Raw genomic sequence first — 27,925 nt, forward strand, 5'->3', positions numbered from 1 at the left:
TCGCTGAGGACCTAACTCAGTTTTTTTTCTCTACATTTATTTATCATGTATTTCATTGTACTGCTGCCATAAAGTCAATACTGTAAATATCATGACAGAAGCCACTGATATTAAATCTGATTCTGATTGAATAGAGATACAGATTCACATGAACAGTGCAAATGTGTACACGCACACACAAGCAACCCAACTCAAGGACTCAAAAATTTACATTAACATTGAAATATTGAGCAAAAGAATTTTTAACTCTTAGTCACAACTAATGGGAATTTGAACTTTAGAAGTTAATATTACACACAGACAACTACTAATTTCCATACAAGTGCAATCCTTTACATATCAATGAAGATTCCAATTCTGGTGGTATGACTGAATGTTGAATTTTGACTAGGTCAGCAACCAAACTTATACATGGCTCTAACCATGGATGATCCTGGTAAGTATATAATTTTAAAAAAACTGAGAAAGTGAAGTGCAAAGTTTTAATCTAGGATTAGCCGCTTTCAAGTAACCATGATGGAGATGAGGTGAAGTTTTAAATTAGCCAACTTTTTGGAATCTTCTGGCTCAAAGGGCAGTATGAGAAGAGATTTTCAATATTCTTAAGGTGGAGGTAACTAGATTCTTGATAAGGAAGAGGGTAAAATATTAACAGAGATAGATAAGACTGTGCATCTCATCAAGTCAGCCATAAACGTTTAAAATTGCAGAGCAGGCTCACGGGGCCCCAGCATCTGCAGATTTTCTCTTGTTTCTCATGGGGTCCCAGAACTTATCACTGCTTTAAATTGGTTTATACGTCTTGGTAAAGCAAGGGAAAACAACTGCATGCAAACTGTATGCAATAAAACAGGTTATTATTGTGGGAAATTAGCAGAATTTGATACTTTCAAAAAGACTGTACCATTCCCTGCACTGATCCACAAACCAAAATGTTCTAAATTTTAAAAAAATAGAAAAAGGAGAAAGATACGACACATTCTCAGTACAAGGTTGACTTTTTTTTCACTTTAGATCTCTGCTATTTTGTCTCACACAAATTATGCAAATTACAGCATAAATGTGCATACTTTTGAAATGGGGTGGAGGGTACTGGCCCTCCAGAAATGGTAGATTGCATATAAATACTCTTCAAAGAAAAAGTGAAGAGAACTTCAGTAAGGTAGAGTGTGTGACATTTAAAAATATATGGCACATTGCTTTTTATATAAATGGTACACAACATACCTCCTCTGTGATAAAATCAAGAGTTTATCCATTAGTTTATCTAATAAATCAACATGATTGACTGCCGTATATCTTGTACCTGTTTTATATTAAACATCTTTGGATGAATTCAGATGAATACACACTTCCTTTTATTACTGTACTTCAGATTAACAAGAGAAAATAACTTAAAGATACCACTGAATCTCGTATGTCTCCATTGAACCTCTTGCCAAGGTTAGAAGAGATCTGAAAACAAACTGTATTTTGGTGTGAACATGGATATCAGTTGTAACACCACAATTCAAAAAAAGTTGAAATACAAATATTCTAAACTGAAAATAAAAATTTATAAAATGCGCCTCATTAATGTCTGAAACAGACTACATTCCAAGGCTGAATCATCTGTCCATTCCTCTATTTCACGTTTGTTCTCCATTTACATTCTTGTATGTTTACAGTGATAGAGTTCCTACTGATCTTGAGTGTTCAATGTTAAATAACTAATTGAATATTTAGGCACTGCATGCTATTAATTTTACACGCTTGGTACCAGCCAACATCTTGTCTTCCTCATTATTTTGCTTGTAGTGTGGGTCCTAGTCTTATTTTCTTTTGGTCTTCACTACTTCTGTTTCATATTTTTATACTGTAAAAATATAATGTACAAGATTATCCCAAATAAGGATTGAACCAAACAAAAACAATTTCTTCAGACACAAGAGACTGCAGATACATGGATCCAGAACAAAATTTCTGGAGGAGCTCAACGAGTCAAACAGCATCAATGGAGGTAAAGGGACGGTCTGCATTTCAGGTTGAGACCCTGTATCAGGACATCCCCTTTAGAATGGAAATGAAGAGGAATTTCTTCAGCCAGAGAATGGTGATTCTGAGGAATTCTTTGCCACAAGAGCTGTGGAGCCCAAGTCTTTATGTATATTTAAGCCAGAAGTTGATAAGATTCTTCATTGGTCAGGGCATGAAGGGATACTGGGAGAAGGCAGGAGATTGGGGCTGACAGGAATATTGGATCAGCCATGATGAAATGGTGGAGCAGATTTGATGGGCCAAATGGCCTAATTCCGCTCCTATACCTTATTTCCTTGATGCATGCAGAATTACCAAAAACACCATCTATCTCCATTTGTTGTCTAGGTAATACATTAATTTTCATGTCTTCAGCTTTAGACAGAAAGCCATTATCAGAATCTTGTGCATAGGAAGTTATTCATAGCCCTGTTTTTTTGACATCACCTCTAGGCTTCTCACTTCATCTCCCCTCCCCTGCTTTCACCTACCACTTGGCAGATCATACTCCTTCCATTCTCTCCCATCTTCTTCTGCCTTCCTTTCCAGTCCTGATGAAGGGCCTCGGGCTGAAATGTTGACTGCTTATTCTGCTGCCTGACCTGCTGAGTTCCTCCAGTATTGTGTGTGTTGCTCTGAATTGCCAGCATCTGTAAAATCTCGTGTGTTTATTGGCTATACATTAGCCCAAATCTCTTAAGTTCTATTTTAGTCCAGATTTTGCAGTCTTTAACTTTTATCAATGCTGATTGCGCAATGAATTTATAGCATTTATGTACCTCACCGCTCTAGAAATCCAGCTTCCATCCTGAATTCAGATGCTGTGCGGAGTTTGCATGTTCTCCCTGTGACTGTGTGCATTTCCTTTGGTGGCTCTAGTTTCAATGTACATCTCAGCTTTGCTGATGGGTTAACTGCCTGCTGCAAATTGTCCCTGGAGTCGAAGGGTGGTAGGAGAATTGGGAAGGAGTTGCTGAGTAAGATGGTTATAGAGTATTGGTTACCTAGAAGTGGAGGATAGGATGGACAGAAAAGCTGGCAGACTTGATGGGCCGAATATTCTCCAATGAAAAATATGAACACATATAAACTGCTGGAGGAACTGAGAAAGCCAGGCAACATCTATAGAGGGGAATAATCAATCGAAATTTTGGACCAAGGCCTTTCATCAGGACTGGAAAGGAGTGGGGCAGAAGCCAGAATAAGGAATTGAATTGAATTTATTTAAATCTTACGTCCATCCCACAATGTGAGGGAGTAAAAAGATTCACGTTATGACGCCGTTGCAATGTACAGACAAGTGAGGGGAGGGGAAGGAGTACAAGCTAGCAGCTGATAGGTGGGACCTAGTGAATGGGAGGTGGTATTAATGAGAACTGCATCTCAATAAGCATTTGTTTCTAGCTCACATTTAATATATGTGTTATAAAGAGATCAAACTTTCTGTGCTGGCACTGTGCCATGGTTATTCATCAATTAAATCATTATGCTAAACTAGCTGAAATGTGGCTGCCAGTGGCCAGACATTCCTCCTGAATCATGCTTTCTGTCTAAGCACCAAAATATTGGTACATCCAATCACCTGTTCTGCTGAGAAAACTTACTAAACTGAGAGATTACTTGCGTGGGAGAGCTGATGTAAATATGGTGACTTTTTCTATTGAAATGAGGAAACGACCTTGAGTAACAACCTAAGTGATTCATTTCTTGAATTCAATTTCCTTTAATAATCCTTTTAGTTTTAAACTAGCTATGGAAAGAGATAGTACTAGTACATTAGTTCAAGTTCTAAACTGGGGCAAAGGTGAATTTTGATAGTATAAGACAGGAGCATGCAAGGGCTCATTGGAGTAGCGGCATGGGTCAGGTACAGTCAGTTGGGATTACGAGAGTCCCTGGAGGAGTACCAGGGTTGCCGGAGTGTACTCAGGAAGGAAATCAGGAAGGTAATAAAGGGGTCATGAGGTATCTTTGGCTGAGAAGATCTATAAGAATCCAAAGATAAGCATATTGAGGGGAAAAGAGTAACTTGAAAGAGAAAGTAGGATCCTTCAAAGACCAAAAGGGACATCCTTATGTGGAGCAGCAAGAAATGGTCAAAGTCCATAATGAATATTTCTGCTGTATTAAACATGGATAAAGAAATGAATACCAGAACTAGGACAAGTAGATGAGGAGGTCATGGAGATAGTTCACATTACAGTAAGAGGTGGTACTAGATGTCTTAAGAGATGTGCAGACAGACAATTCTTCAGACTTAACCAAGTATATTCAAGAAGACTGTGGGAGATTATAGAAGAAGTTGCAGGAGCCCTGCCTGAGATATTTGAATTATTGTTAGCCACCGCTGAGGTGCCAGTAGACTAGGGGGTAGTGAATGTTGAGCCTTCATTAAACGAAACAAAACCTGGGAACTATAGACCAATAAATCCAACATCCATTGTAAGTTACCAGAGAGGATTCTGAAGGACTAAAAATATGTGCATCTGGAAATATAGGAGATGATGACGGATAGTCAGCATGACTTATTCATGGGAGACCATGTCTTATGAACTGGATTCAAGTGTTTTTGATTATGTGACTACGAAAGTGGACAAAGGCAGGGTAGTAGACATGTTTTATATGAACTTTAGTAAAAGTTTTGATAAGTTTCCACGTGGTAGGCTGCTCTGGGAGGTTAGATCACATAGAATCCAAGGAGAGCTGACTAAATACACAATTGGATTGATGGTAGAAAGCAGCGGGTGATGGTGGAAGGTTGTTTCTCAGACTGGAGACCCAATACTAGTGGTGTGCCTTGGGTTCAGTGCTAGGCCTATAGCTGCCATCTGTAACAGCGATTTGGGTAGGAATGTACAAGACATGATTGGTAAGTCTTCAGGTATCTCTAAAATAGGACAATGAAGAAGGTTCTCAAACATTGCAGGGGATCATGACCAGGTGAGTAAGTGTGCTGAGCAAAGACAAAAAGAGGTCAACTCGGATAAGTGTGAGGTATTGCATATTGGGAAATCATATCCGAGTAGAACTTTCACAGTTCACAGCAGCGCCTGGGGAGTACTGTCAAACAGAATTAACTTGGAGTACAAATAAATGGAGTCAGGGGTAGACATGTTGGATTTCATAAGCCAGGACAGTAAATATAAAAATCCAGAAGTTATAATGAGGTTATACAAGATACTATTGAGACTGCTCTTGGAATATTTGTTCAGTTTTGGTTGCCATGCTGTCGGAAAGATGTAATTAACTGATAAAAGTGCATAAGGATTTACAAAGATATTGTCAGGACTTAAGGGACTTGAGTTATAGTCCCTTATACTCCCCTACAGGGGAGAATGCCACGGCCACCGAGTTACTGGCACTGAGCATGGGTCCGTGGTGCAGAAGGGAAAGAGAGAGAAGAGGGAAGCGGTAGTGATAGGGGACTCAATAGTGAGGGGAACAGACAGAAGATTCTGCAGACGAGAATGGGACACCCGGATGGTATGTTCCCTCCCAGGTGCCAAGGTCAGGGATGCCTCAGATCACGTCCACAACATTTTGGAGAGGGAGGGGGTGCAGCCAGATGTCCTGGTATATATTGCTACCAATGACATGGGAAGAAAAAGCAATGAGGTCCTGAAAGGAGAATTTAGAGAGCTAGGTAGAAAGCTGAGAAGCAGGGACTCTTGGGTGGTAATTTCTGGATTGCTGCCTGTGCCACGCGCCAGTGAGGGTAGAAACAGGATAATTTAGCAGATAAATGCGTGGCTGAGAAGCTGGTGCAAGGGGCAGGGCTTCAGGTTCTTGAATAATTGGGATCTCTTCTGGGGGAGGTATAACCTGTTCAAAAGTGACGGGTTGCACCTGAACCCGAGGGGGACCAATATTTTCACGGGCAGGATTGTTAGAGCTGTTGGGGAGGGTTTAAACTAACTTGGTTGGGGGTAGGAACCAGAGTGAAGGGACTCAGGAAAGGAAGGATGATAAAAAAAGTAAAGATAGCGTGCAGTCAGATTGTCAGGAAGAGCAGACAGGTGATGGGAACTAGTTGCAGCCAATAGGCTGAGTATCAAATCATTAGGGATGCAGAGTCAGAAAGGACAGCAAATACAGTACTCAAGGTGTTGATTCTAAATGCACGTAGTATAAGAAACAAAGTGAATGATCTTGTTGCAATATTACAGATTGCCAGGTATGATGTCGTGGCCATCACCGAATCGTGGCTGAAGGATGGTTGTAGTTGGAAACTGAATATCCAAGGTTACACGTTATATCGGAGGGATAGGAAGGTAGGCAGAGGGGGTGGTGTGGCTCTACTGTAAAGAATGGCATCAAATCAGTAGAAAGATTGGACACAGGATCGGAAGACAGTGAATCCTTGTAGGCTGAGTTGAGAAACTGCAAGGGTAAAAGGACAGTGATGGCAGTCATATACAGGCCTCCCAACAGTGGCTGGAAGGTGGACCACAGGTTACAACAGGAAATAGAAAAGGCATGTCAAAAGGACAATGTTATAGTAGTCATGGGAGATTTTAACATGCAGGTCGATTGGGAAAATCAGGTTGGTAATTGATCTCGAGACTGAGTTTGTTGAATGCCGAAGAGATAGCTTTTTACAGCAGTTTGTCGTTGAGCCTACAACAGGATCAGCTATACTGGATTGGGTGTTATGTAATGAATCAGAGGCGATTAGAGAGCTTAAGGTAAAAGAACCCTTAGGAACCAATGATCACAATATTATCGTGTTCAACTTGAAATTTGATAGGGAGAAAATAAAGTCTGATATTTCAGTGGAGTAAGGGAAATTACAGTGGTACGAGAGAGGAGTTGGCCAAAGTAAGTTGGAAGGAGCTACTGGCAGGGATGTCAGCAGAGCAGCAATGGCGTATGTTTCTTGGAAAAATGAGGAAGGTGCCTGCGTGTGTATTCAAAAAATAAAGAAATTCTCAAATGGTAAAATAGTACAACCGTGGCCGAAAAAGCTATTGTAAAAGCAAAAGAAAGGGCATACAACAAAGCAAAAATTAGTGGGAAGATAGAGGATTGGGAAGTTTTTTAAAACCTACAGAGAGCAACTAAGAAAATCACTAGAAGGGAAAATATGAAATATGAAAGCAAGCTAGCAAATAATAACAACGTAGATAGTTAAACTTTTTCAAGTATGTTAAAAATAAAAGGGAAATGAGAGTGGATATAGGACTGCTAGAAAATGAGGCAGGAGAGATAATAACGGGAGACAAGGAGATGGCTGATGAACTAAATGAGTATTTTGCGTCATTCTTCACTGTGGAAAACACTAGCAGTATACCTGATGTTGTAGTAGGTGCAAAAAGCTGAAAGATCTAAAGGTCACCCGCACCAGAGGACCTGCATCCTAGGGTTCTGAAAGAGGTAGCATTAGAGATTGTGGTGGCATTAAAAATGATCTTTCAAAAATCATTGGACTCTGGCATGGTGCCAGAGGACTGGAAAATTGCAAATGTTACGCCACTCTTTAAGAAGGGAGGAAGGCAGCAGAAAGGAAATTACAGACCAGTTAGCCTGACCTCAGTGGTTGGGAAGGTGTTCCAGTCTATTGTTGAGGATGAGGTGATGGAGTACTTAGTGATACAGGACAAGACAGGAGAAAATCAACATAGCTTCCTTCAGGGAAAATCCTGCCTGACGAACCTGTTGGAATTCTTTGAGGAGGTTACAAGTAGGATAGATAAAGGGGATGCCATGGATGTTGTATATTTAGACTTTCAGAAGGCTTTTGACAAGGTGCCACACATGAGGCTGCTTACCAAGTTAAGAGCCCATGGTATTATAGGAAAGTTACTAACATGGTTAGAGCATTGGCTTATTGGTAGGAGGCAGCGAGTGGGAATAAAAGGATCCTTTTCTGGTTGGCTGCCAGTGTCTAGTGGTGCTCCACAGGGGTCGGTGTTGGGACCACTTCTTTTTATGCTGTATGTAAATGATATAGATGATATGAAGATTGGTGGAGGGGCAGGTAGTGTTGAGGAAACAGGTAGGATGCAGAAGGACCTGCAGAGATTAGGAGAATGGGCAAGAAAGTGGCAAATGAAATACACTGTTGGAAAATGCATGGTCGTGCACTTTAGTCGTAGAAATAAATGTGCGGACTATTTTCTAAACGGGGCGAAAATCCAGAATCTGAGATGCAGAGGGACTTGGGAGTCCTTGTGCAGAACACCCTGAAGGTTAACTTGCAGATTGAGTCAGTGGTGAGGAAGGCAAATGCTAGGTTAGCATTAATTTCAAGAGGTCTAGAATACAAGAGCAAGGATGTGATGCTGATGTGATGTGATTTATAAATCACTGGTGAGGTCTTACCTTGAGTATTATGAACAGTTTTAGGCCCCTCATCTTAGAATGGATGTGCTGGCATTGGAGGAGGTTCACAAGGATGATTTCAGGAATGAAAGTGTTATCATGCGAGGAACGTTTGATGGCTCTGGGTCTGTACTTGCTGGAATTCAGAAGGATGAGGAGGGAATCTCACTGAAACCTTTCTAATGTTGAAAGGCCCAGACAGAGTAGATGTGGAAAGGATGTTTCCCATAGTGGGAGGGTCTGGGACAAGAGGGCACAGCCTCAGGATAGAGGGGCACCCTTTCAAAACAGAGATGGGGAGAAATTTCTTTAGCCAAAGGATGGTGAATTTGTGGAATTTGTTGCCACATGCAGCTGTGCAGGCCAGGTCACTGGGTGTATTTAAGGCAGAGATTGATAGGTTCCTGATTGGACATGGCATCAAGGGTTACGGGGAGAAGACCGGGAACTAGGGTTGAGGAGGAGATTAAAAAAAGGATCAGCCATGATTGAATGGTAGAGCAGATTCGAAGGGCCAGATGGCCTAACTCTGCTCCTATGTCTTATAGGGAGAGATTGGACAGGCCTGGACTATATTCCTTGTAGTGTAGAAAACTGAGAGTTGATCTTATAAAGGTATAAAAAAAATCATGCGAGGCATAGATAGGATGAATGCAGTCTTTTTTCCAGGGTTATGGAATTAAGAACTAGGGCACAGACGTTTAATGAGAGAGGAGAAAGATTTAATAGGAACTTGAGGAGCAACTTTTTGTTTTACATGAAAGATGGCATGTATGTGGAATGAACTGCCTGTGGAAGTGGCTGAGGGAGAAACAAGAACATCTTTAAAAAGGCAGCTGGACAGGCACATGGATTATAAATATTTGTAAGGTTACGGGACAAACAATGGTTAATGAGATTAGCTTGAATGGGACATCAAGGTCAGCATGAGCCAGCTGGGCCAAAGAACCTGCTCCACAAAATACTCTGCAGATGCTGGGGTCAAAGCAACACTCACAACACGCTGGAGGAACTCAGCAGGTCGGGCAGCAACCGTGGAAACGATCAATCAACGTTTCGGGCCAGAACCCTTCAACAGGACCCAACCTACCACAGTTTGTGATTGCGATCAGAGCCTTGATATCGGGTACATTGACCTGGGAGTAGATGCTAACATTTGTTCACTGCACTGCTAGTGGATATGGAGGATATTATAAAAAATAGTGCCAGTGATACTTCTCCAGTGCTTTGCAGTAGATGTAATGTTACTAATGTATACAGAAATATAGGGATCACTCTTGCTCAGTAGGCCATTTCGGATACTGGCAGAACTTTGAATGAACACATGTTTATGCAGTGGAAGTTGCAAGGCCAGTTTGGAGTGCAATAAAAATGCCTCAGAAAATACGAATGAAACTTGCACATCTGTGGCACCTTGCATATCAGAACTCCCCAACAGCAAACTTGTTCTGATTAACACAGGAAAAGGGTCTCGGCTCGAAATGTCCACTTTTTATTCCTCGCCAAAGATGTTGCCTGACCTGCTGAGTTCCTCCAGCATTTTGCATGTGTTACTTAGGGAAAAAAAGGCAGCCAATTTATTTCCAGCATAGTGATAATAACAAAAGGTTCATTATTGATGTGATCATCACCAAGTGATCATTACCCAGAATTCCCAAAGTTCTTACTATTGTATCTCAGGATCTTTTATATCCACCCAAGTAGTGATATTTATTTATCTATTGAGATACAGTGCAGAAGAGGCTCCTCTGGCCCTTTGAGTCGCGCTGCCCAGCAATTCCCTGATTTAATCCTAGCCTAATTATAGGACAATATACAATGACCAATTAACCTACCAACCTGTACGTCTTTGGACTGTGGCAGGAAACTGGAGCACGCAGAGGAAACCCACGCGGTCACGGAGAGAACATACAAACTCCTTACAGGCAGCGGCAGGAATTGAACCCGGGCCTCTGGAACTGTAAAGCGTTGTGCTGATCGCTACGCTACCGTCCCTCCCCAATATAAAAGCTTATCCACCTCTGACAGTTTATTATTCACTTCATGATTGGGAGAGTATCAATAAATGAATGGGAGAGTATCAATTTACATGGTTTTACATGGTGAACTTCTTTGTATCAGAACAATCATCTTCAAGCTTTTATTTTTGGGAGAACAGCCTTTCCTAAAAGATAATTTTAAAGTAACAATATGTTTTCTGAATTAGCCCTTGAATTGCTTCAAATAAGGTAATTTATGCCATTTATTTATATTATGGGAAGAGAAATAATAAAAGCTCAGGTAGTGAAATTCCAGCAGACATACAAAAAAAATGATAGATTTAATGTAAATATGCTAGCGAGAAGATTTCCTGTGAACTTGGATGACTAAGGGATTCAGGAAGGGAGAGCGGAGGCTTTACAAGGCATTGGTCAGACCACAACTGGAATTTGGTGAACAGTTTTGGGCCCCTTTTCTAAGAAAAGATGTGCTTGCACTGGAGAGGGTCCAGAAGAGCTTTACGAGAATATTCCCAGGAATGAAAAGGGCTAATGTACAAGGAGCATTTGATGACTCTGGGCCTGTACTTGCTGGAATCTAATCTCACTGAAACCTATCGAACATTGAAGGGCCAAGGTAGAATGAGTATGGAGAGGATGTTTCCTGTAGTGGAGGAGTCTAGGACTAGAGGGCATGGCCTCAGAATACAAGAATATACCTTTAGAACAAAGATGAGGAGGAATTTCCTTATCCAGACAGTCATGGATCTGTGGAATTCATTGCCACAGCCAACTGTACAGACAAAATCATAGGGTATACTTAAAGCAGAGGTTGATAGGTTCTTGATTAGTAAGGCTATCAAAGGTGATGGGGAGAAGGCAGGAAAATAGGGTTAAGAGGGATAATAAATCAGCCATGATGGAATGGCGGAGCAGATTTAATGGTCCAAAAGGTCTAATTCTGCTCTTACGTCTCACGATCCTATAGAGACCTGGGGTTGGAGTGAAGAAATAGTGCTTCTCAATTCTGATGGCACATGAGCTGGGAATCAGACAATCCAACAACACTCACTTTCGACAGAATCCAGTCAGCATCTTCAATTGCCCTTTTGATTATCTGCTGAATTCGTTCTGGATCATCTTCATCCGAATGAACCTTAAAATTCTGCAAGGTACAGAATGCCTGAGGTCATCCAACATTAACACCATTTTCAGAACTTGCACCAGTTACATAAATTCTGTGACTAAAAGGACAGTTGGGCAGGTTTATGAATGGGAAAGGTTCAGTAGAATATAAAAGAATACAAAAAAATTGTCATATGTACTTCAAAATATACTGTGAAATCTGGTATTTACGTTAAATCAAATCAGCGAGGACTAAGTGGGCAGACCACAAGTATCTCCACACTTCCAGTGGCAATATAGCACGTCCACAACTTAATAACCCTAATTGTACATCTTTGGAATGTGGGAGGAAACTGGAGCTTCTGGAGGAAACCCACACGGTGAGAGTGAGAATATACAAACTCCTTACAGACTGCGGACAGGATTCGAACTCCAGTCGATTATGCCTGGCACTGCAGTGATTGTGCTAACCACTAAGCTACTGTGCCAAATATGGACCAAATGGGACTACCTTGGATGGGCATCGTGGTCAGCATGGACCAACTCAGCCAACTCTATCATTATATGATAAGAATAGTTCAAAAGTTCAAAGCAAATTTATCATCAAAGCACATATGTCACTATATACAATCCTGAAATTCATTTTCTTGCGGGCATACACAGTTAATCCAAGAAACGTAATAGGACCAATGAAAGACTGAGCCCAACACGACAGACAACCAATGTGCAAAAGACAACAAGCTGTGCAAATACAAAAGGAAAAAATAATAATAATAGATAATTAAGTAATAAATATCGAAAACTTGAGATGAACAGTCCTTGAAAGTGAGTCCATAGGTTGTGGGAACCGGTCAGAATAGGCCAAAGGCTGGTCATTCAGTGGCAAGTGACTTACGCTTTGATGCTCCAGGAAGTCATTCCATACTCTATAAAGTACAGGTATTAGAGAACTCGTGGCTGGATGGGCACAGCTCCAATGACACTCATGAAGCTTAACACCGTCCAAGACAGAGCAGACTGCGTTATTTGATACATCCTCCACCAGCAGTGCACCTAACTACAGTGTATACTGTCTACAAAAAGCACTGCTACAAAAGCTTGCCCCAAACCCATGATGTCTACCACTAAGAGGACAGGAGAATATATGTAGGGGAAGACTAGCAATTGCAGACATCCCCCAAGTTAGCTGCCATACTGACCTGGAAATATATTCTCAAACACGAGGAAATCTGCTGATGCTGGAATTTCAAGCAACACACATCAAAGTTGCTGGTGAACGCGGCAGGCCAGGCAGCATCTCTAGGAAGAGGTACAATCGACGTTTCGGGCCAAGACCCTTTGTCAGGACTAACTGAAGGAAGAGCTAGTAAGAGATTTGAAAGTGGGAGGGGGAGAATGGAAATGATAGGAGGAGACAGGAGGGGGAGGGATGGAGCCAAGAGCTGGACAGGTGATTGGCAAACGGGATATGAGAGGATCATGGGACAGGAGGCCCAGGGAGAAGGAAAAGGGTGAGGGGGGGGAAAACCCAGAGGATGGACAAGGGGTATAGTGAGAGGGACAGAGAGAGAAAAAGGAGAGAGAGAGAAAGAATGTGTATATATAAATAAATAACGGATGGGGTACGAGGGGGAGGTGGGGCATTAGCAGAAGTTTGAGAAGTCAATGTTCATGCCATCAGGTTGGAGGCTACCCAGACGGAATATAAGGTGTTGTTCCTCCAACCTGAGTGTGGCTTCATCTTTACAGTAGAGGAGGCCGTGGATAGACATGTCAGAATGGGAATGGGACGTGGAATTAAAATGTGTGGTGCCTAAATCCTGCTATTCCCTATCTAGCAGCACTGAAGTATCACCTTCACCAGAAGGACAGTAGTGGTTTAAGGGTATAAACAAAACACAATAAATGCTCACCTAAACATAGGCACTCACATCCTACAAAATTAATTTAAAATAAGAACCATAATTCAGGTAACTAATAGATCTGAATTCTGAATCTACAATTCCTAATTGACTTCACCCAAGCTGTCATGCCCGACAATAACATTTAAGTTCCACAGATACTAATCTCAATTGGACAGATGCCATTTTTAGCACGCATATCTTTAGAAAGGCTTGAACCAAACAGCTCATGTTAATTTTAGAATTCCAGAAAACTTGGCTCTATTAGATCAAGATTGCTGGAGATAAAGTGTGCGGCTGCTTTCACCAACTTCCTTCCATGAAAGGATGAATTGAAAGCTTATCTATAAAACGCTTTGGGAAACAAATCTGAAGGTTGATTAAAATTAAAATTCAACTTGCACAAAATTATGAGGCAGTCTTAAACAAATACAGACAGGATTGCTGAAACTCTGGAGGAACACTCTGGGAGATTATTAACATCTGATACAAGAAATTTTCTCAAATGTAAACACTTCCAGTAATTTAAAATAGTATTTATAACTCAATCATTCAAAAACTTACCCTTCAAAATAACAAAACTTTACATGTTAATAGGGTGTCACTGATGAAGTTAGAACAATTACTTACGCCAATTCTGAGTCATCCAAGTTTCATAGTGAAACTTGTTCAAAACATTAATAATTTCACTGCGTTTAATTAATTCTGAGGCAATCATATTTACAAATTCAGCCAGTCTGATTCATCGCGATCAGCTTAGTTAGTTGCATTGTTATACACTCAATGATCACTTTATTAGATACATCCTGTAACTAATAAAGTGGCCACTGAGTGTATATCTGTGGTCTTCTGCTGCTGTAGCCCGTTCATTTCAGGCTTCGGTTTAGAAATGCTCTTTGCACACCACATAGTTACATGTAATACATGCTTATTTGAGCTATTACCGCCTTCCTGTCAACTGGAATCAGTCTGGCCATTCTCCTCTGATCCCTCTCTAACCAGGCCTTTTCACCACAGAACTGCAACTCTCTGAATGTTTTTTTTGTTGTTGCACCATTCTCTGTAAACACGAGCAACTGTTATATGTGAAAATACCAGAAGATCAGCAGTTTCTGAGATGCTAAAACCATCCCATCTGGCACCAACAATTATTCCACAGTCAAAGTCACTCAGATCACATTTCTTCTCTACTCTGACGTTTCAGCTGAACAACAATTGAACATCTTGGCCACATCTGCATGGTTTTATGCATTGGGTTGCTGCCACGATTGGCTGATTAGATATTTGCATTAACGAGCAGGTGTACAGGTATACCTAATAAAGTGGCCACTGAGTGTAGTTATATGTTCACTCTGTCTGAATGCCCTTCCGCCCAACCCACCTCTCCACTCCCAACTCACAGACGCACTCTCATCCTGCACCGGTCACTTTCCATCTTTCAATGCTGCTTTTTCACATATCTATACAAACTGCTTGTTTTATTATACAGTGCCAGTAACATTATATTGTCTTACCTACATGTGCACCCACTTTTCAGGCCATGCCACTCAGAGCCTGAGTTCATATTACTTTGTGACTGTGTGTGCTGGATCGTAACTACATGTGTTGTGGGTGACCGTATACACTGTGTTTTACACCTTGGCCTCAGAAGAACAATGTTTCATTTAGCTACACACATAAAAAGTGCTGGTGAACGCAGCACGCCAGGCAGCATCTATAGGAAGAGGTACAGTTGACATTTCAGGCCGAGACCCTTCGTCAGGACCAACTGAAAGAAGAGATAGTAAGAGATTTGAAAGTGGAAGGGGGAGGGGGAGATCCGAAATAATAGGAGAAGACAGGAGGGGAATGGATGGAGCTAAGAGCTGGAAAGACCTCTCACTATACTCCTTGCCCATCCTCTGGGCTTCCCCCCTCCCCCTTTCTTTCTCCCTAGGCCTCCCGTCCCATGATCCTCTCGTATCCCCTTTGCTAATCAACTTTCCAGCTCTTAACTCCATCCCTCCCCCTCCTGTCTTCTCCTATCATTTCGGATCTCCCCCTCCCCCTCTCAAATCTCTTACTAGCTCTTCTTTCAGTTAGTCCTGATGAAGGGTCTTGGCCCGAAACGTCGACCGTACCTCATCCTATAGATGCTGCCTGGCGTGCTGCGTTCACCAGCAATTTTTATGTGTGTTGCTTGAAATTCCAGCATCTGCAGATTTCGTGTTTGCATTTCATTTAGCTGTGTGTGTGTGTGTGTGTGTGTGTGTGTGTGTGTGTGTGTGTGTGTGTGCGCGTGTACGCGCGTGTGCATGCGTAATGACAATAAATTTGAACTTGAATATCCAAACCAATCCATGCAACCTCCTTATGATTAAATCTTAAATCAGAACAGCTTAAGACAAGCTTCAATTAATAGATGGGATTTTTAGGCTGCTTCACTCCATAGTGTAAAAATCCTGGTCTTTGGATACTTTCTGATTTTTCCACTACAACATTGTTCTATTTGTGTTCTAAACACAACGCTGTTCCTTGCTTTAGCTTCCTCAGTCTATCAGATCCTTGTATTACACTGCTTCCAAACCTACAATTATTCTGTCACCTCTGGTCTTACTGGAAATGCTCATTAGTCATACCAATGCAAATGTTTCAAATTAAAATGCAAACATTAATGTGATTTAGTCTGTTATGATGTTCCTATTAATGGCGATTAAAAAAAACAATTTCAACAGGAACCAGCAACTCAAAAGTCACTTTTAAAAGAGGAAGGTTAAAAGTAAATAAAATGATAAGTGATTGGTATTACATGGACGAGAAACTTAGAACCTGTCAATTTAAAAAAATACTTCTTGTACAGCCCATCCTACAAGACATCCAGGTGCTATCAAGGATGAACATTCCTTCCCCGAGGGTATTTGAAAGAGAATGAAAACACAGTTGTATTCTGCCAAAATTAATTTGAACACAATCTCCAAAACTGAGGTGCAAGCAATATAGCTTTCAAATATTGACAACTACCCAGTTATCAGTATTTAATTAAAAGAACATTGTATAATAAACTTCTTTCTTCCTGGGGAAATTCCTCAAATTCTATAACGACTTGCTTCCAATCCGGTTCGATGGATTCTGAGGCAGTCACTATGGGAATGGCAGACTCCGCTACCATTATGCAGGAGTGCTGGTTGGGGCACTTCAGCCACAGTTTGGGAGACAGTGGTGGTGGTGGGGGGGGGGGGTTTCTTAATTCAAGTCAAATTCTTTGCTTATGAAAGCATACCATTGGAATAATTGTGGAGACCATCTTTATCAATCCATTAAAATAGCCACAGCACTTAAGCCAATCCTATTAGCATAAAGTGACTTTATGTAGCTCACTGAGCCAATAGGCTGGTCCTGGACTTATTTCCTGGCATAATTTACATATTATTATTTCATTATTTATGGTTTTATATTGCTATATTTACACTCTGTTCTTGGTTGGTGCAACTGTAACGAAACCAAATTTCCCTCGGGATCAATAAAGTATGACTATGACTATTAGCAAGAACATCAGAGTGAGAACACCATGAGCTAAGAATTTCCTGTACCAACAAAATGGAAATAAGTTTTGATTTTAAATCCACCAAAGTTCATGGTACAATGTCAAGACTGGGTAAGTAAGGCTACTGATTCATTGTCCAATTACTGCTGCAAGTCTCAGTTAAGTTATTGCAGTTGGTTCTGAGTGCGCAATAATGGAAAAAGTGTCAAAAATGAATACATTTACTGAGTTAAAATTCTTCAGATTTAGGTAGGTGCAGGATTCTTCACGGGTGGATAACTAGAAAAATTGTAGACTTCTGGTGTAGATTGTCAAAAGTCAAATTGTGGGTAAAAAGCAGCAAAATATTTCATTAATATCAATCAGCATCAAGGGTACTTTACATGTGAAAACTGTAACCAAATTATTATTTCCAGACAATGGTTCTGATGAAAACTCATTAATGTAACATCATCTAGTTTTACTTTCATTAACGTTGGTACACATGACAATCATAAACAGATGCCAATACTAATTTTACCCAAATCCCTGACTACTTCCAATGACTAACTTCGATTCCACAGCATCCACAGACATAAGCTTCCATAATATGGCTCAAGATCACCAAAAATTTGGAATACAATTTAAAAAAAACAATAGGTAATTTAGAATATAGAATGCCAGAAAGAGCTGTGGAAGCAAATGCAATTACAGTGTTTTCGTAGCTAACTATGCTACAAATCAGTTTTTAAACGGTGGGAAAAGATGATTGAAATAGAGTATGCACGATCTTGAGAGGCTTTAACCGAGTGAATGTAGAAAGTTAAACATAAGGAATTCTGCAGATACTGTGTATCTTAAGCAACACACAAAAAATACTGGAGTAACTCAGCAAGTCAGGCAGCATTTATGGAGCAGCATAAAACAGTCGATGTTTTGGGCAGAAACCCTTCTTCCAGTATTTTGTGAATGTATGAAAGGATGTTTATTTTTTTGTGGGAAAATGTAGAAGTAGTGGTCACTGGTTATAAAAGGGTAGTCCGTTTGAAATAAAAGACATAGCTTTTTCTTTGAAAGCGTTGTAAGTCTTTTAAACTCTCTTCCTTGAAGAACTTGAAATATATAAGGCAAAGATAGGATAAATATTTGAAAGACAATGGGGGAGAAAGGTTATTATGGGTTACTGGGAATGTGGGGTTGAAATTGCAATCATATTATTAATGGTCTTATGAAACAGTGCAGCAGGCTTGAAAAACCAAATAGCCAACTCATTAGTGTTTTATTTGTGCTGAAATATTCTATGTGCCAAGATGAGGCCACCCTCAAGGTGGAGGAGCAACACCTTATATTCCATCTAAGTGGCCTCCAACCTGAAGGTATGAATATCAATTTCTCCTTCCAGAAAACAAACTACCCCCTCCCCAACTCTTCTTCTATACCCACTCTGACCTATTATCTCTTCTACCTGCCTATTACACCTGCCTGGGTTCCCTCCTCCTTCCAGTTCTCCAATGGTCCACTCTCCTCTCTTATCAATTTCCTCCTTCTCCAGGCTCTTGACTTTTCCCACCCACCCGGCTTGACCCGTCACCTTCCAGCTATCCTCCTTCCCCTCTTCTGGCATCTTCCACCTTCCTTTCCAGTCCTGAAGAAGGGTCTTGGCCTGAAACATCGACTGTTTATTCATTTCCATAGATACTGCCTGATCCGCTGAGTTTCTCCAGCATATTGTGTGTGGTGCTTTGGATTTCCAGCATCTGCAGACTTTCTCATGTTTAATATTCAATGATCCTCTTCCAATATTTTAATTGATTAATTTAGTATTTAAAAACATGCAGAAAAACAGTAACAAGCTCAAAGACTTACAGTAATAAGGAATCGCTGCAAAATATTTAAGCATTTTGGCTTTCAACATGACACAAACCTGTCTTATTGCATGCATGTAATGCTGCTGAATGCTTTCCGTGGGAAGCAGTCTACAACATCGAAAGAGATACCGATACAACTGGAGAGGTGTCCGCACTAGTTCTGCACCTGGCAAAGGGGCCATTTCATATATGTACAATCTCCTTCATCAGCCAATAACCAAACCTGAAATACACATTTATATGTATTAACTTAGGAACCCAAAGATACCGAGCCAAATCTCTATCAGCAATTTTTTTTTACATCAGAAATCTTGTACAAGCTTAGTCTTATGTACAGTACATTATTGTAGTCAAACTTCTTTAAAGTTCAAGAATATCAATGTAATATATAATATACACTCAGTGGCCACTTTATTAGTACCTTGTGGTCTTCTGCTGCTGTAGCCCAACCACTTCAAGGTTCAATTGATTCAGAGATTCTCTTCTGCACAGCACTGTTGTTACACATAGTTATTTGCGTTACTGTCACCTTCCTGCCAGCTTGAACAAATCTGGCCATTCTCCTCTGCCTTCTCTCATTAACGAGGCACTTTCGCCCACAAAACTGCAACTCACTGAACGTTCTTGTTTCTCACACCCTTCTCTGTAAACTCTAGAGACTGTTGTGTGTGAAAATCACAGGATATCAGCAGTTTCTGAGATACGCAAACCACCCCGTCTGGCACCAACAATCTTTCCACAGCCAAATTCACTTAGATCACATTTCTTCCCCATTCTAATATTTGGTCTGAACAACTGAACCTCTTGACCATGTAGGCATGCTTTTATGTATTGAGTTGATGCGACATGATTGGCTGATTAAGTATTTGCACTAACAAGCAGGTATACAGATATACCTAATAAAGTGGCCACTGAGTGTATGTAAGTGTAACTATAACAATACAATAGAATCTTGCTGCACAAGTTGGTTAAGGCTGGCGAATGGTACATTGGCCTTCATTAGTCAGGAGATTGAGTTCAAGAGCTGTGAGGCAATGTTGCAGCTCTATAAAGCTCTGGTTAGACCACATTTGGAATATTGTGTTCAGTTCAGATCATGTCATTATAGGATGTGGAAGAGTCAGAGGGTGAAGAGATTTACCAGGATGCTACCTGGATTAGAGAGCATGCTTAATGAGAATAGGTTGAGCGAGCTAGGGCTTTTTTCTTTGGAGCAAAGGAAGGTGAGTTGATACAGGTGTACAAGACGTTAAGCGGTATAGACTAAGTGAATAGACAGACTTTTTTACCCAGGCAGAAATGGCCAATATCAAGGGGGGCATAATTTTAAGGAGTTTGGAGGAAAGTATAGAGGGGGTATCTTCGTTTCAAAGACGTCTGCAAGAGAGACATGAAGTCACTGCAAATGAACGTTGAGAGGTGGGAGGACAGCGCAAGCAATCGCTCTCACTGGAGGCTGGAACTATGCAGAGGTCTAAAAAGAGGAGAAGAAAAGCTGAGGCTTGTTGGTGAAGAAAAGCGCACTCGTCGGAAAAACAGCACCAAGACAACACTGGAGGACAGTGCCTTCAAGTGCAGTTGCTGCAACCGAGACTGTCACTCCCGTGTGGGCCTCTACAGCCACAACAGACGCTGCTCTAACACAGACTGAAGCAAGACTTTCCAGGCGCAGATCCATGGTCTCGCGAGACTAACGGATGCCACCACCATAGAGGGGATATCAGTTAAGTTTCTCTTACAGCGTGTGACGAGTATGTGGAACATGCTGTCACGGGTGGCGGTAGAAGTAGATACTTTATGGACATTTAAGTAACTCTTAGGAAAGCTGCTAGAGAAATTAAGGCCTATGTAGGAAGGAAGGATTTGATTGATCTTAAAGAGTAGGTTATAAGGTCAGCCCCACATCGTAAGCCAAAGGAACCATACTGTGCTGTAGTGTTCTATGTTCTAAAATCTTAGTTTCTGCAACACCTAGTTTTGCAATTTCTATACTCCCCCACCCATTAATCACTCAATTGAATGTACTGAAATCACACACCAGATGGCCAATGATACTTTCACTTTCAGATTCCATTTGTGTAAGCAACCTTCCACTTTTAGAAACCAAGGAAATGATTTACCATCAATGCTTCCAATTTAAAAAAACAATGCTAGAACCACAGGTTTTTGTTTGAATCAGCTAAGACACAACCAGCTGAGATGTGATGACAGATCATGGACCAGCAATATGAACCACTTCTCTCACCACACGTGGATGCTTCCTAGCCTGACGGGTATTTAGAACAAGTTCTGCAATGTGTCAGCATCCAGAACATTCACATTTGAAAGCAGCAAGTGTGGGAAATACATTGCTACTTAATTTCATTAACATGCAGAAGTGTTAGAGGTCCAAGTAATAACTTACTTACAGAGCACTTTTCATACAGATAATGTACAAACCCCATTTCCAGAAAAGTTGGGATATTTTCCAAAATGCAATAAAAACAAAAATCTGTGATGTTAATTCACGTGAACCTTTATTTAACTGACAAAAGTACAAAGAAAAGATTTTCAATAGTTTTACTGGCCAACTTAATTGTATTTTGCAAACATACACAAATTTAGAATTTGATGGCTGCAACACACTCAATAAAAGTTGGGACAGAGTTAAAATAAGATTGAAAAGTGCACAGAATATTCAAGTAACACCGGTTTGGAAGACTCCACATTAAGCAGGCTAATTGGTAGCAGGTGAGGTATCATGACTGGGTATAAAAGTAGCGTCCATCAAACGCTCAGTCTTTGCAAGCAAGGATGGGTCGTGGCTCACCCCTTTGTGCCAAAATTCATGACAGAATTGTTAGTCAGTTCAAAAGGAACATTTCTCAACGCAAGATTCCAGAGAATTTAGGTCTTTCAACGTCTACAGTACATAATATTGTGAAAAGATTCAGAGAATTCAGAGACATCTCAGTGCGTAAAGGGCAAGGTCGGAAACCACTGTTGAATGCGCGTGATCTTCAAGCCCTCAGGCGGCACTGCCTAAGAAACCATCACGCTACTGCGACAATTATAGCCACCTGGGCTCGGGAGTACTTCAGAAAACCATTGTCACTCAACACAGTCTGTCGCTGCATCCAGAAATGCAACTTGAAACTGTATTACGCAAGGAGGAAGCCATACATCAACTCTATGCAGAAACGCCGGCGAGTTCTCTGGGCCCGAGCTCATCTCAGATGGACCGAAAGACTGTGGAACCCTGTTCTGTGGTCAGATGAGTCCGCATTTCAGCTAGTTTTCGGAAAAAATGGGCGTCGAGTTCTCCGTGCCAAAGATGAAAACGACCATCCAGATTGTTATCAGCGAAAGGTGCAAAAGCCAGCATCTGTGATGATATGGGGGTGCATCAGTGCCCAGGGCATGGGTGAGTTGCATGTATGTGAAGGTACCATTGACTCTGAGGCGTATATTAGGATTTTAGAGAGACATATGTCGCCATCAAGGCGACGTCTCTTCCCGGGACCTCCATGTTTATTTCAGCAGGACAATGCCAGACCACATTCTACACGGGCTACAACAGCGTGGCTTTGTAGACACAGAGTGCGTGTGCTTGACTGGCCTGCTGCCAGTCCAGATCTATCTCCTATTGAAAATGTATGGCGCATCATGAAGAGGAGAATCAGACAACAGAGACCATGGACTGTTGAGCAGCTGAAGTCTTATATCAAGCAAGAATGGACAAAATTTCCAATTGCAAATATACTACAATTAGTATCCTCAGTTCCAAAATGATTAAAAAGTGTTATTAAAAGGAAAGGTGATGTAACACAATGGTAAACATGCCTCTGTCCCAGCTTTTGTTGAGTGTGTTGCAGCCATCAAGTTCTAAATTTGCGTATGTTTACAAAATACAATTAAGTTGGTCAGTAAATCTATTGAAAACCTTTTCTTTGTACTTTTGTCAGTTAAATAAAGGTTCACGTGAATTAACATCACAGATTTTTGTTTTTATTGCATTTTGGAAAATATCCCAACTTTTCTGGAAATGGGGTCTGTAGTTCAAAGTGCTTTAAAATGGAATAAAGTGCAAATGTGTAAATAAAATAAAAAATAAATAAACATGAAAAGACAAAAGTTAGTTAAAAGAAGGGTTGGTTTTGAGTTGGTGCTTAAAAGTGTCAATTGAATTTGCATCCCCTGTAGTTTTAGATATTGAGTTCCACAATTTTTAGGAACATAACTCAAAAAAGCTGACCTGCCAAATATCTTTTGAGAGAGATTGTTAAGAGACCAGCAGAAGACCTGAGAACTTGAAACATAGAAACATAGAAAATAGGTGCAGGAGTAGGCTATTCAGCCCTTCGAGCCTGCACCGCCATTCAGTATGATCATGGCTGATCATCCAACTCAGAACCCTGTACCAGCCTTCCCCCCACACCCCCAATCCCTTTAGCCACAAGGGCCATATCTAACTCCCTCTTAAATATAGCCAATGAACTGGCCTCAGCTGTTTCCTGTGGCAGAGAATTCCACAGATTCACCACTCTCTGTGTGAAGAAGTTTTTCCTAATCTCGGTCCTGAAAGGCTTCCCCTTTATCCTCAAACTGTGACCCCTCGTTCTGGACTTCCCCAACATCGGGAACAATCTTCCTGCATCTAGCCTGCCCAATCCCTTTAGGATTTTATATGTTTCAATAACATCCCCCCCCATCAATCTTCCAAATTCCAATGAGTATAAGCCTAGTCGATCCAGTCTTTCATCATATGAAAGTCCTGCCATCCCAGGAATCAATCTGGTGAACATTCTTTGTACTCCCTCTATGGCAAGGATGTCTTTCCTCAGATTCGGGGACCAAAACTGCACACAATACTCTAGGTGTGGTCTCATCAAGGCCTTGTACAACTGCAGTAGTACCTCCTTGCTCCTGTACTCGAAGCCTCTTGCTATGAACGCCAGCATACCATTCGCCTTTTTCACCGCCTGCTGTACCTGTATGCCCACTTTCAATGACTGGTGTATAATGACGCCCAGGTCTCGTTTCACCTCCCCTTTTTCTAATCAGCCACCATTCAGTTAATAATCTGTTTTCCTGTTTTTGTCACCAAAGTGGATAACCTCACATTTATCCACATTAAATTGCATCTGCCATGAATTTGCCCACTCACCCAACCTATCCAAGTCACCCTGTACCCTCTTAGCATCCTCCTCACAGCTAACACTGCCGCCCAGCTTCGTGTCATCCGCAAACTTGGAGATGCTGCATTTAATTCCCTCATCTAAGTCATTAATATATATTGTAAACAACTGGGGTCCCAGCACTGAGCCTTGCGGTACCCCACTAGTCACTGCCTGCCATCCTGAAAAGGTCCCGTTTATTCCCACTTTTTGCTTCCTGTCTGCCAACCAATTCTCTACCCACATCAATACCTTACCCCCAATACCGTGTGCTTTAAGTTTGTACACTAATCTCCTGTGTGGGACCTTGTCAAAAGCCTTTTGAAAATCCAAATATACCACATCCACTGGTTCTCCCCTATCCACTCTACTAGTTACATCCTCAAAAAATTCTATGAGATTCGTCAGACATGATTTTCCTTTCACATATCCATGCTGACTTTGTCCGATGATTTCACCGCTTTCCAAATGTGCTGTTATCACATCTTTGATAAATGACTCTAGAATTTTCCCCACCACCGATGTCAGGCTAACCGGTCTATAATTCCCCGGTTTCTCTCTCCCTCCTTTTTTAAAAAGTGGGGTTACATTAGCCAGCCTCCAATCCTCAGGAACTAGTCCAGAATCTAAAGAGGTTTGAAAAATTATCACCAATGCATCCACTATTTCTTGGGCTACTTCCTTAAGCACTCTGGGATGTAGACCATCTGGCCCTGGGGATTTATGCCTTTAATCCCTTCAATTTACATAACACCACTTCCCTACTAACATGTATTTCCCTCAGTTCCTCCATCTCACTGGACCCTCTGTCCCCTACTATTTCTGGAAGATTATTTATGCCCTCCTTAGTGAAGACAGAACCAAAGTAGTTATTCAATTGGTCTGCCATGTCCTTGCTCCCCATAATCAATTCACCTGTTTCTGTCTGTAGGGGACCTACATTTGTCTTTACCAATCTTTTTCTTTTCATATATCTATAAAAGCTTTTACAGTCAGTTTTTATGTTCCCTGCCAGTTTTCTCTCATAATCTTTTTTCCCCTTCCTAACTAAGCCCTTTGCCCTCCTCTGCTGGACTCTGAATTTCTCCCAGTCCTCAGGTGAGCCACTTTTTCTGGCTAATTTGTATGCTTCTTCTTTGGAATTGATACTATCCCTAATTTCCCTTGTCAGCCAAGGGTGCACTACCTTCCTTGATTTACTCTTTTGCCAAACTGGGATGAACAATTGTTGTAGTTCATCCATGCGATCTTTAAATGCTTGCCATTGCATATCCACCGTCAACCCTTTAAGTGTCATTTGCCAGTCTATCTTAGCTAATTCACGTCTCATACCTTCAAAGTTACCCTTCTTTAAGTTCAGAACCTTTGCTTCTGAATTAACTATGTCACTCTCCATCTTAATGAAGAATTCCACCATATTATGGTCACTCTTACCCAAGGGGCCTCTCATGACAAGATTGCTAATTAACCCTTCCTCATTGCTCAATACCCAGTCTAGAATAGCCAGCTCTCTGGCTGGTTCCTCGACATGTTGGTTCAAAAAACCATCCCGCATACATTCCAAGAAATCCTCTTCCTCAGCACCCTTACCAATTTGGTTCACCCAATCTATATGTAGATTGAAGTCACCCATTATAACTGCTGTTCCTTTATTGCACACATTTCTAATTTCCTGTTTAATACCACCCCCAACCTCACTACTACTGTTAGGTGGCCTGTACACAACTCCCACCAGCGTTTTCTGCCCCTTAGTGTTATGCAGCTCTACCCATATCAATTCCACATCCTCCCGGCTAATGTCCTTCCTTTCTATTGCGTTAATCTCCTCTCTAACCAGCAATGCTACCAATGCAGGATAATAAACCAAAAAGGTTTTAAAACCAAAGATAGATCCAAACTTTTCTAACAGATTTATCTTTTTGGTGGCAAAATCAGAATATGCTTCTTTCATGATCAATGGTGGGTTACATAGGGGGAAGTGGTAGATTGACCTTTGAGTAGGTTAAAAGCCCAGCACAACATTGTGGGCTGAAAGGCCATAATGTTCTATATAAGTATTTACTTCAGATACTAGAACAAAAATGCAACCAAAGCTAGTGATTTCATATGAGAGGAGTCAGATTTCCGCTCAGATATTAAATCCAAGCTACCTACTCTCACGACATTATCATGAAGTGTTGAGAAATTGTCCTAATGGCCTGGCATTTTGTTTTTGTCTAAATTAATACATTAAGAGATCACCCCCATTAATGCTTGAGAAATTTGGCTACACATTAACTAACTGTAGTTCTGCTGAATTCCAGTAGTAACAATACTGTTAAAACAAGTCGTAGAATTATAGAAGACTGCAGAGAGGGCATTCATATCAGTGTCCACAATGGAAATTATTCCCACTTCCCTGCTCTTGACCCAAGTCCTTGTAGGTTACATCTCTAAGTACTCATTCCAGTATATTTTAACTGTGATGAAGGCTTCTGGCTCTATCGCCAAGGAGTTTGAGATTCTGGCTCTATCAGCAAAGTTTGAGATTCTTTAAGCTGCAAAAAAAAAATCCTCAACATCCCTCTGGTCCTTTCCCTAATTAACTAGGCCCCATGTCCCCGAGTTAAAGATGTGTCTGCCAAGAGAAAGCCGTCTTTTCATCCGTCATTTTATAAAGCTCTGCCTGATCAATCCTCAATATCTGATCACAACATGATCAGATTTCCCCTCATAAATGCAGTTCCCCATCCCAGGCAACATTTAATTAACACCTACAGCCCATTAAGAATTTCATTGCCTGTAAACAACTTGGTTTTAAAAGCACCTTTGAACACTTGAAACCATGATGTTGTAGAAATGCAATAAAAATATATTGATGAATATATGCACCACTGAAAAATCTCTTTAGGACTTAATGAGTGGAATGTGCAACTCAGACCCCACAGCTAGTACAAAAAAGACACCTTCCTTGCAAGAGATTGTTGTTTGGCCCATTGAATCCATGCAGCATTTCAGAGGGAACCCCCCACCCTCCCCATCATATTACCCCACTCATTTCCCTATACCTCTTTCTCTCTCATGTCCGTGCCCATTCTCTCCCCTAATTCTACTCTCCAGGTGCATCCAGGTGGCCAACCAGCACAGCAAACAGCACATTTATGGGATGTGAAAAGAATCTCACAAAGGGGGTACTAAACTGCACCAGAGACATGGATCAAAGCTGCTAAGCATGAATATTTTCTGTGCCACCTCTAGTACCAACAAATTGCACTGACATAGCAATAACTAATAAGGAGGCTTTGGAGAGGTTTATCAAGATGCTTCCTGGGTTAGAGGTCATTTACTATCAGGAAAGGTCAGACAGATTTGGGTTGTCTCCTCTGGAGCAGCTGAGGAGAGATATGAAAAAAGTTTAGAAGGTTATGGGAGACATGGTAGACAAACAACCAATATCTTTTTCCCAGGGTTCAAATGGCTAATGTGTTTCCGAGGAGAGATTAAGTTGGGCAAGTTTATTTTAAAGTGCCTGGAATGTACTGCCTCGAGTAATGAGTTCCACTTAATTACTAGTTTGACACAACATCATGGTCAGTTGGGCCTGTTCCTGTGCTATAACGTTCTATGTCCTAGCACCGATATTGAGCCATTATAACAATTAGCAGCAATACTGGCCAAAGTGCAGACCAAGCTATTGGAAGTAATGGGTCCGATGCTCAAAAACCAGGGGTAGGTTTCAGGAGCATATTAACGAAGATGTTTAGGGAGGGTTTCCCATAGACGTTGCACCCGGTTAATGCCCCATAGTTAATGCCGCGGCGGGGCGGCCGGGCCTCGGCCACCGGGAGAACCCAACCCCGCTGTACCAGGCCGAAGTCCCCCGATCTTTGGCACAATCCGCGCACACGAACCTGCCACCCCCCTCTATCTCTCCCCGGCCTCGGATGGCGCTGAACTTCCGCTTCCCCGCACCCGGCCTCCCCTCACCTTCCCACAGCAGCGCCGGCGCATTCGCTGCAGCTTTAAAGGACCCGCGCCTCCACCGCTCCGCCACAGAGCCTTCGAAGCTGCGCATGCG

At 41.4% G+C, this 27,925-nt stretch overlaps 2 protein-coding genes across 2 annotated transcripts in view; one reads left to right on the plus strand and one right to left on the minus strand.

Annotated features, from left to right (window-relative positions):
- LOC140187802 (kinase suppressor of Ras 1-like) overlaps positions 1-27,925 on the plus strand; it is a 548,168-nt gene that overhangs the window by 477,301 nt on the left and 42,942 nt on the right. The window lies entirely within an intron of this gene.
- On the minus strand, positions 34-27,920 carry lyrm9 (LYR motif containing 9). The gene is made up of 4 exons (XM_072242922.1): positions 27,835-27,920; positions 18,769-18,935; positions 11,389-11,481; positions 34-1,855 (listed from the first exon to the last, which is right to left on the minus strand). The coding sequence occupies exons 2-4, from the start codon at positions 18,892-18,894 to the stop codon at positions 1,832-1,834; spliced, it is 243 nt and encodes an 80-aa protein (XP_072099023.1). The 5' UTR covers positions 18,895-18,935; positions 27,835-27,920; the 3' UTR covers positions 34-1,831.

This window comes from Mobula birostris, chromosome 25 (assembly GCF_030028105.1).
Source record: "Mobula birostris isolate sMobBir1 chromosome 25, sMobBir1.hap1, whole genome shotgun sequence".
Classification (NCBI taxonomy): domain Eukaryota; kingdom Metazoa; phylum Chordata; class Chondrichthyes; order Myliobatiformes; family Myliobatidae; genus Mobula; species Mobula birostris.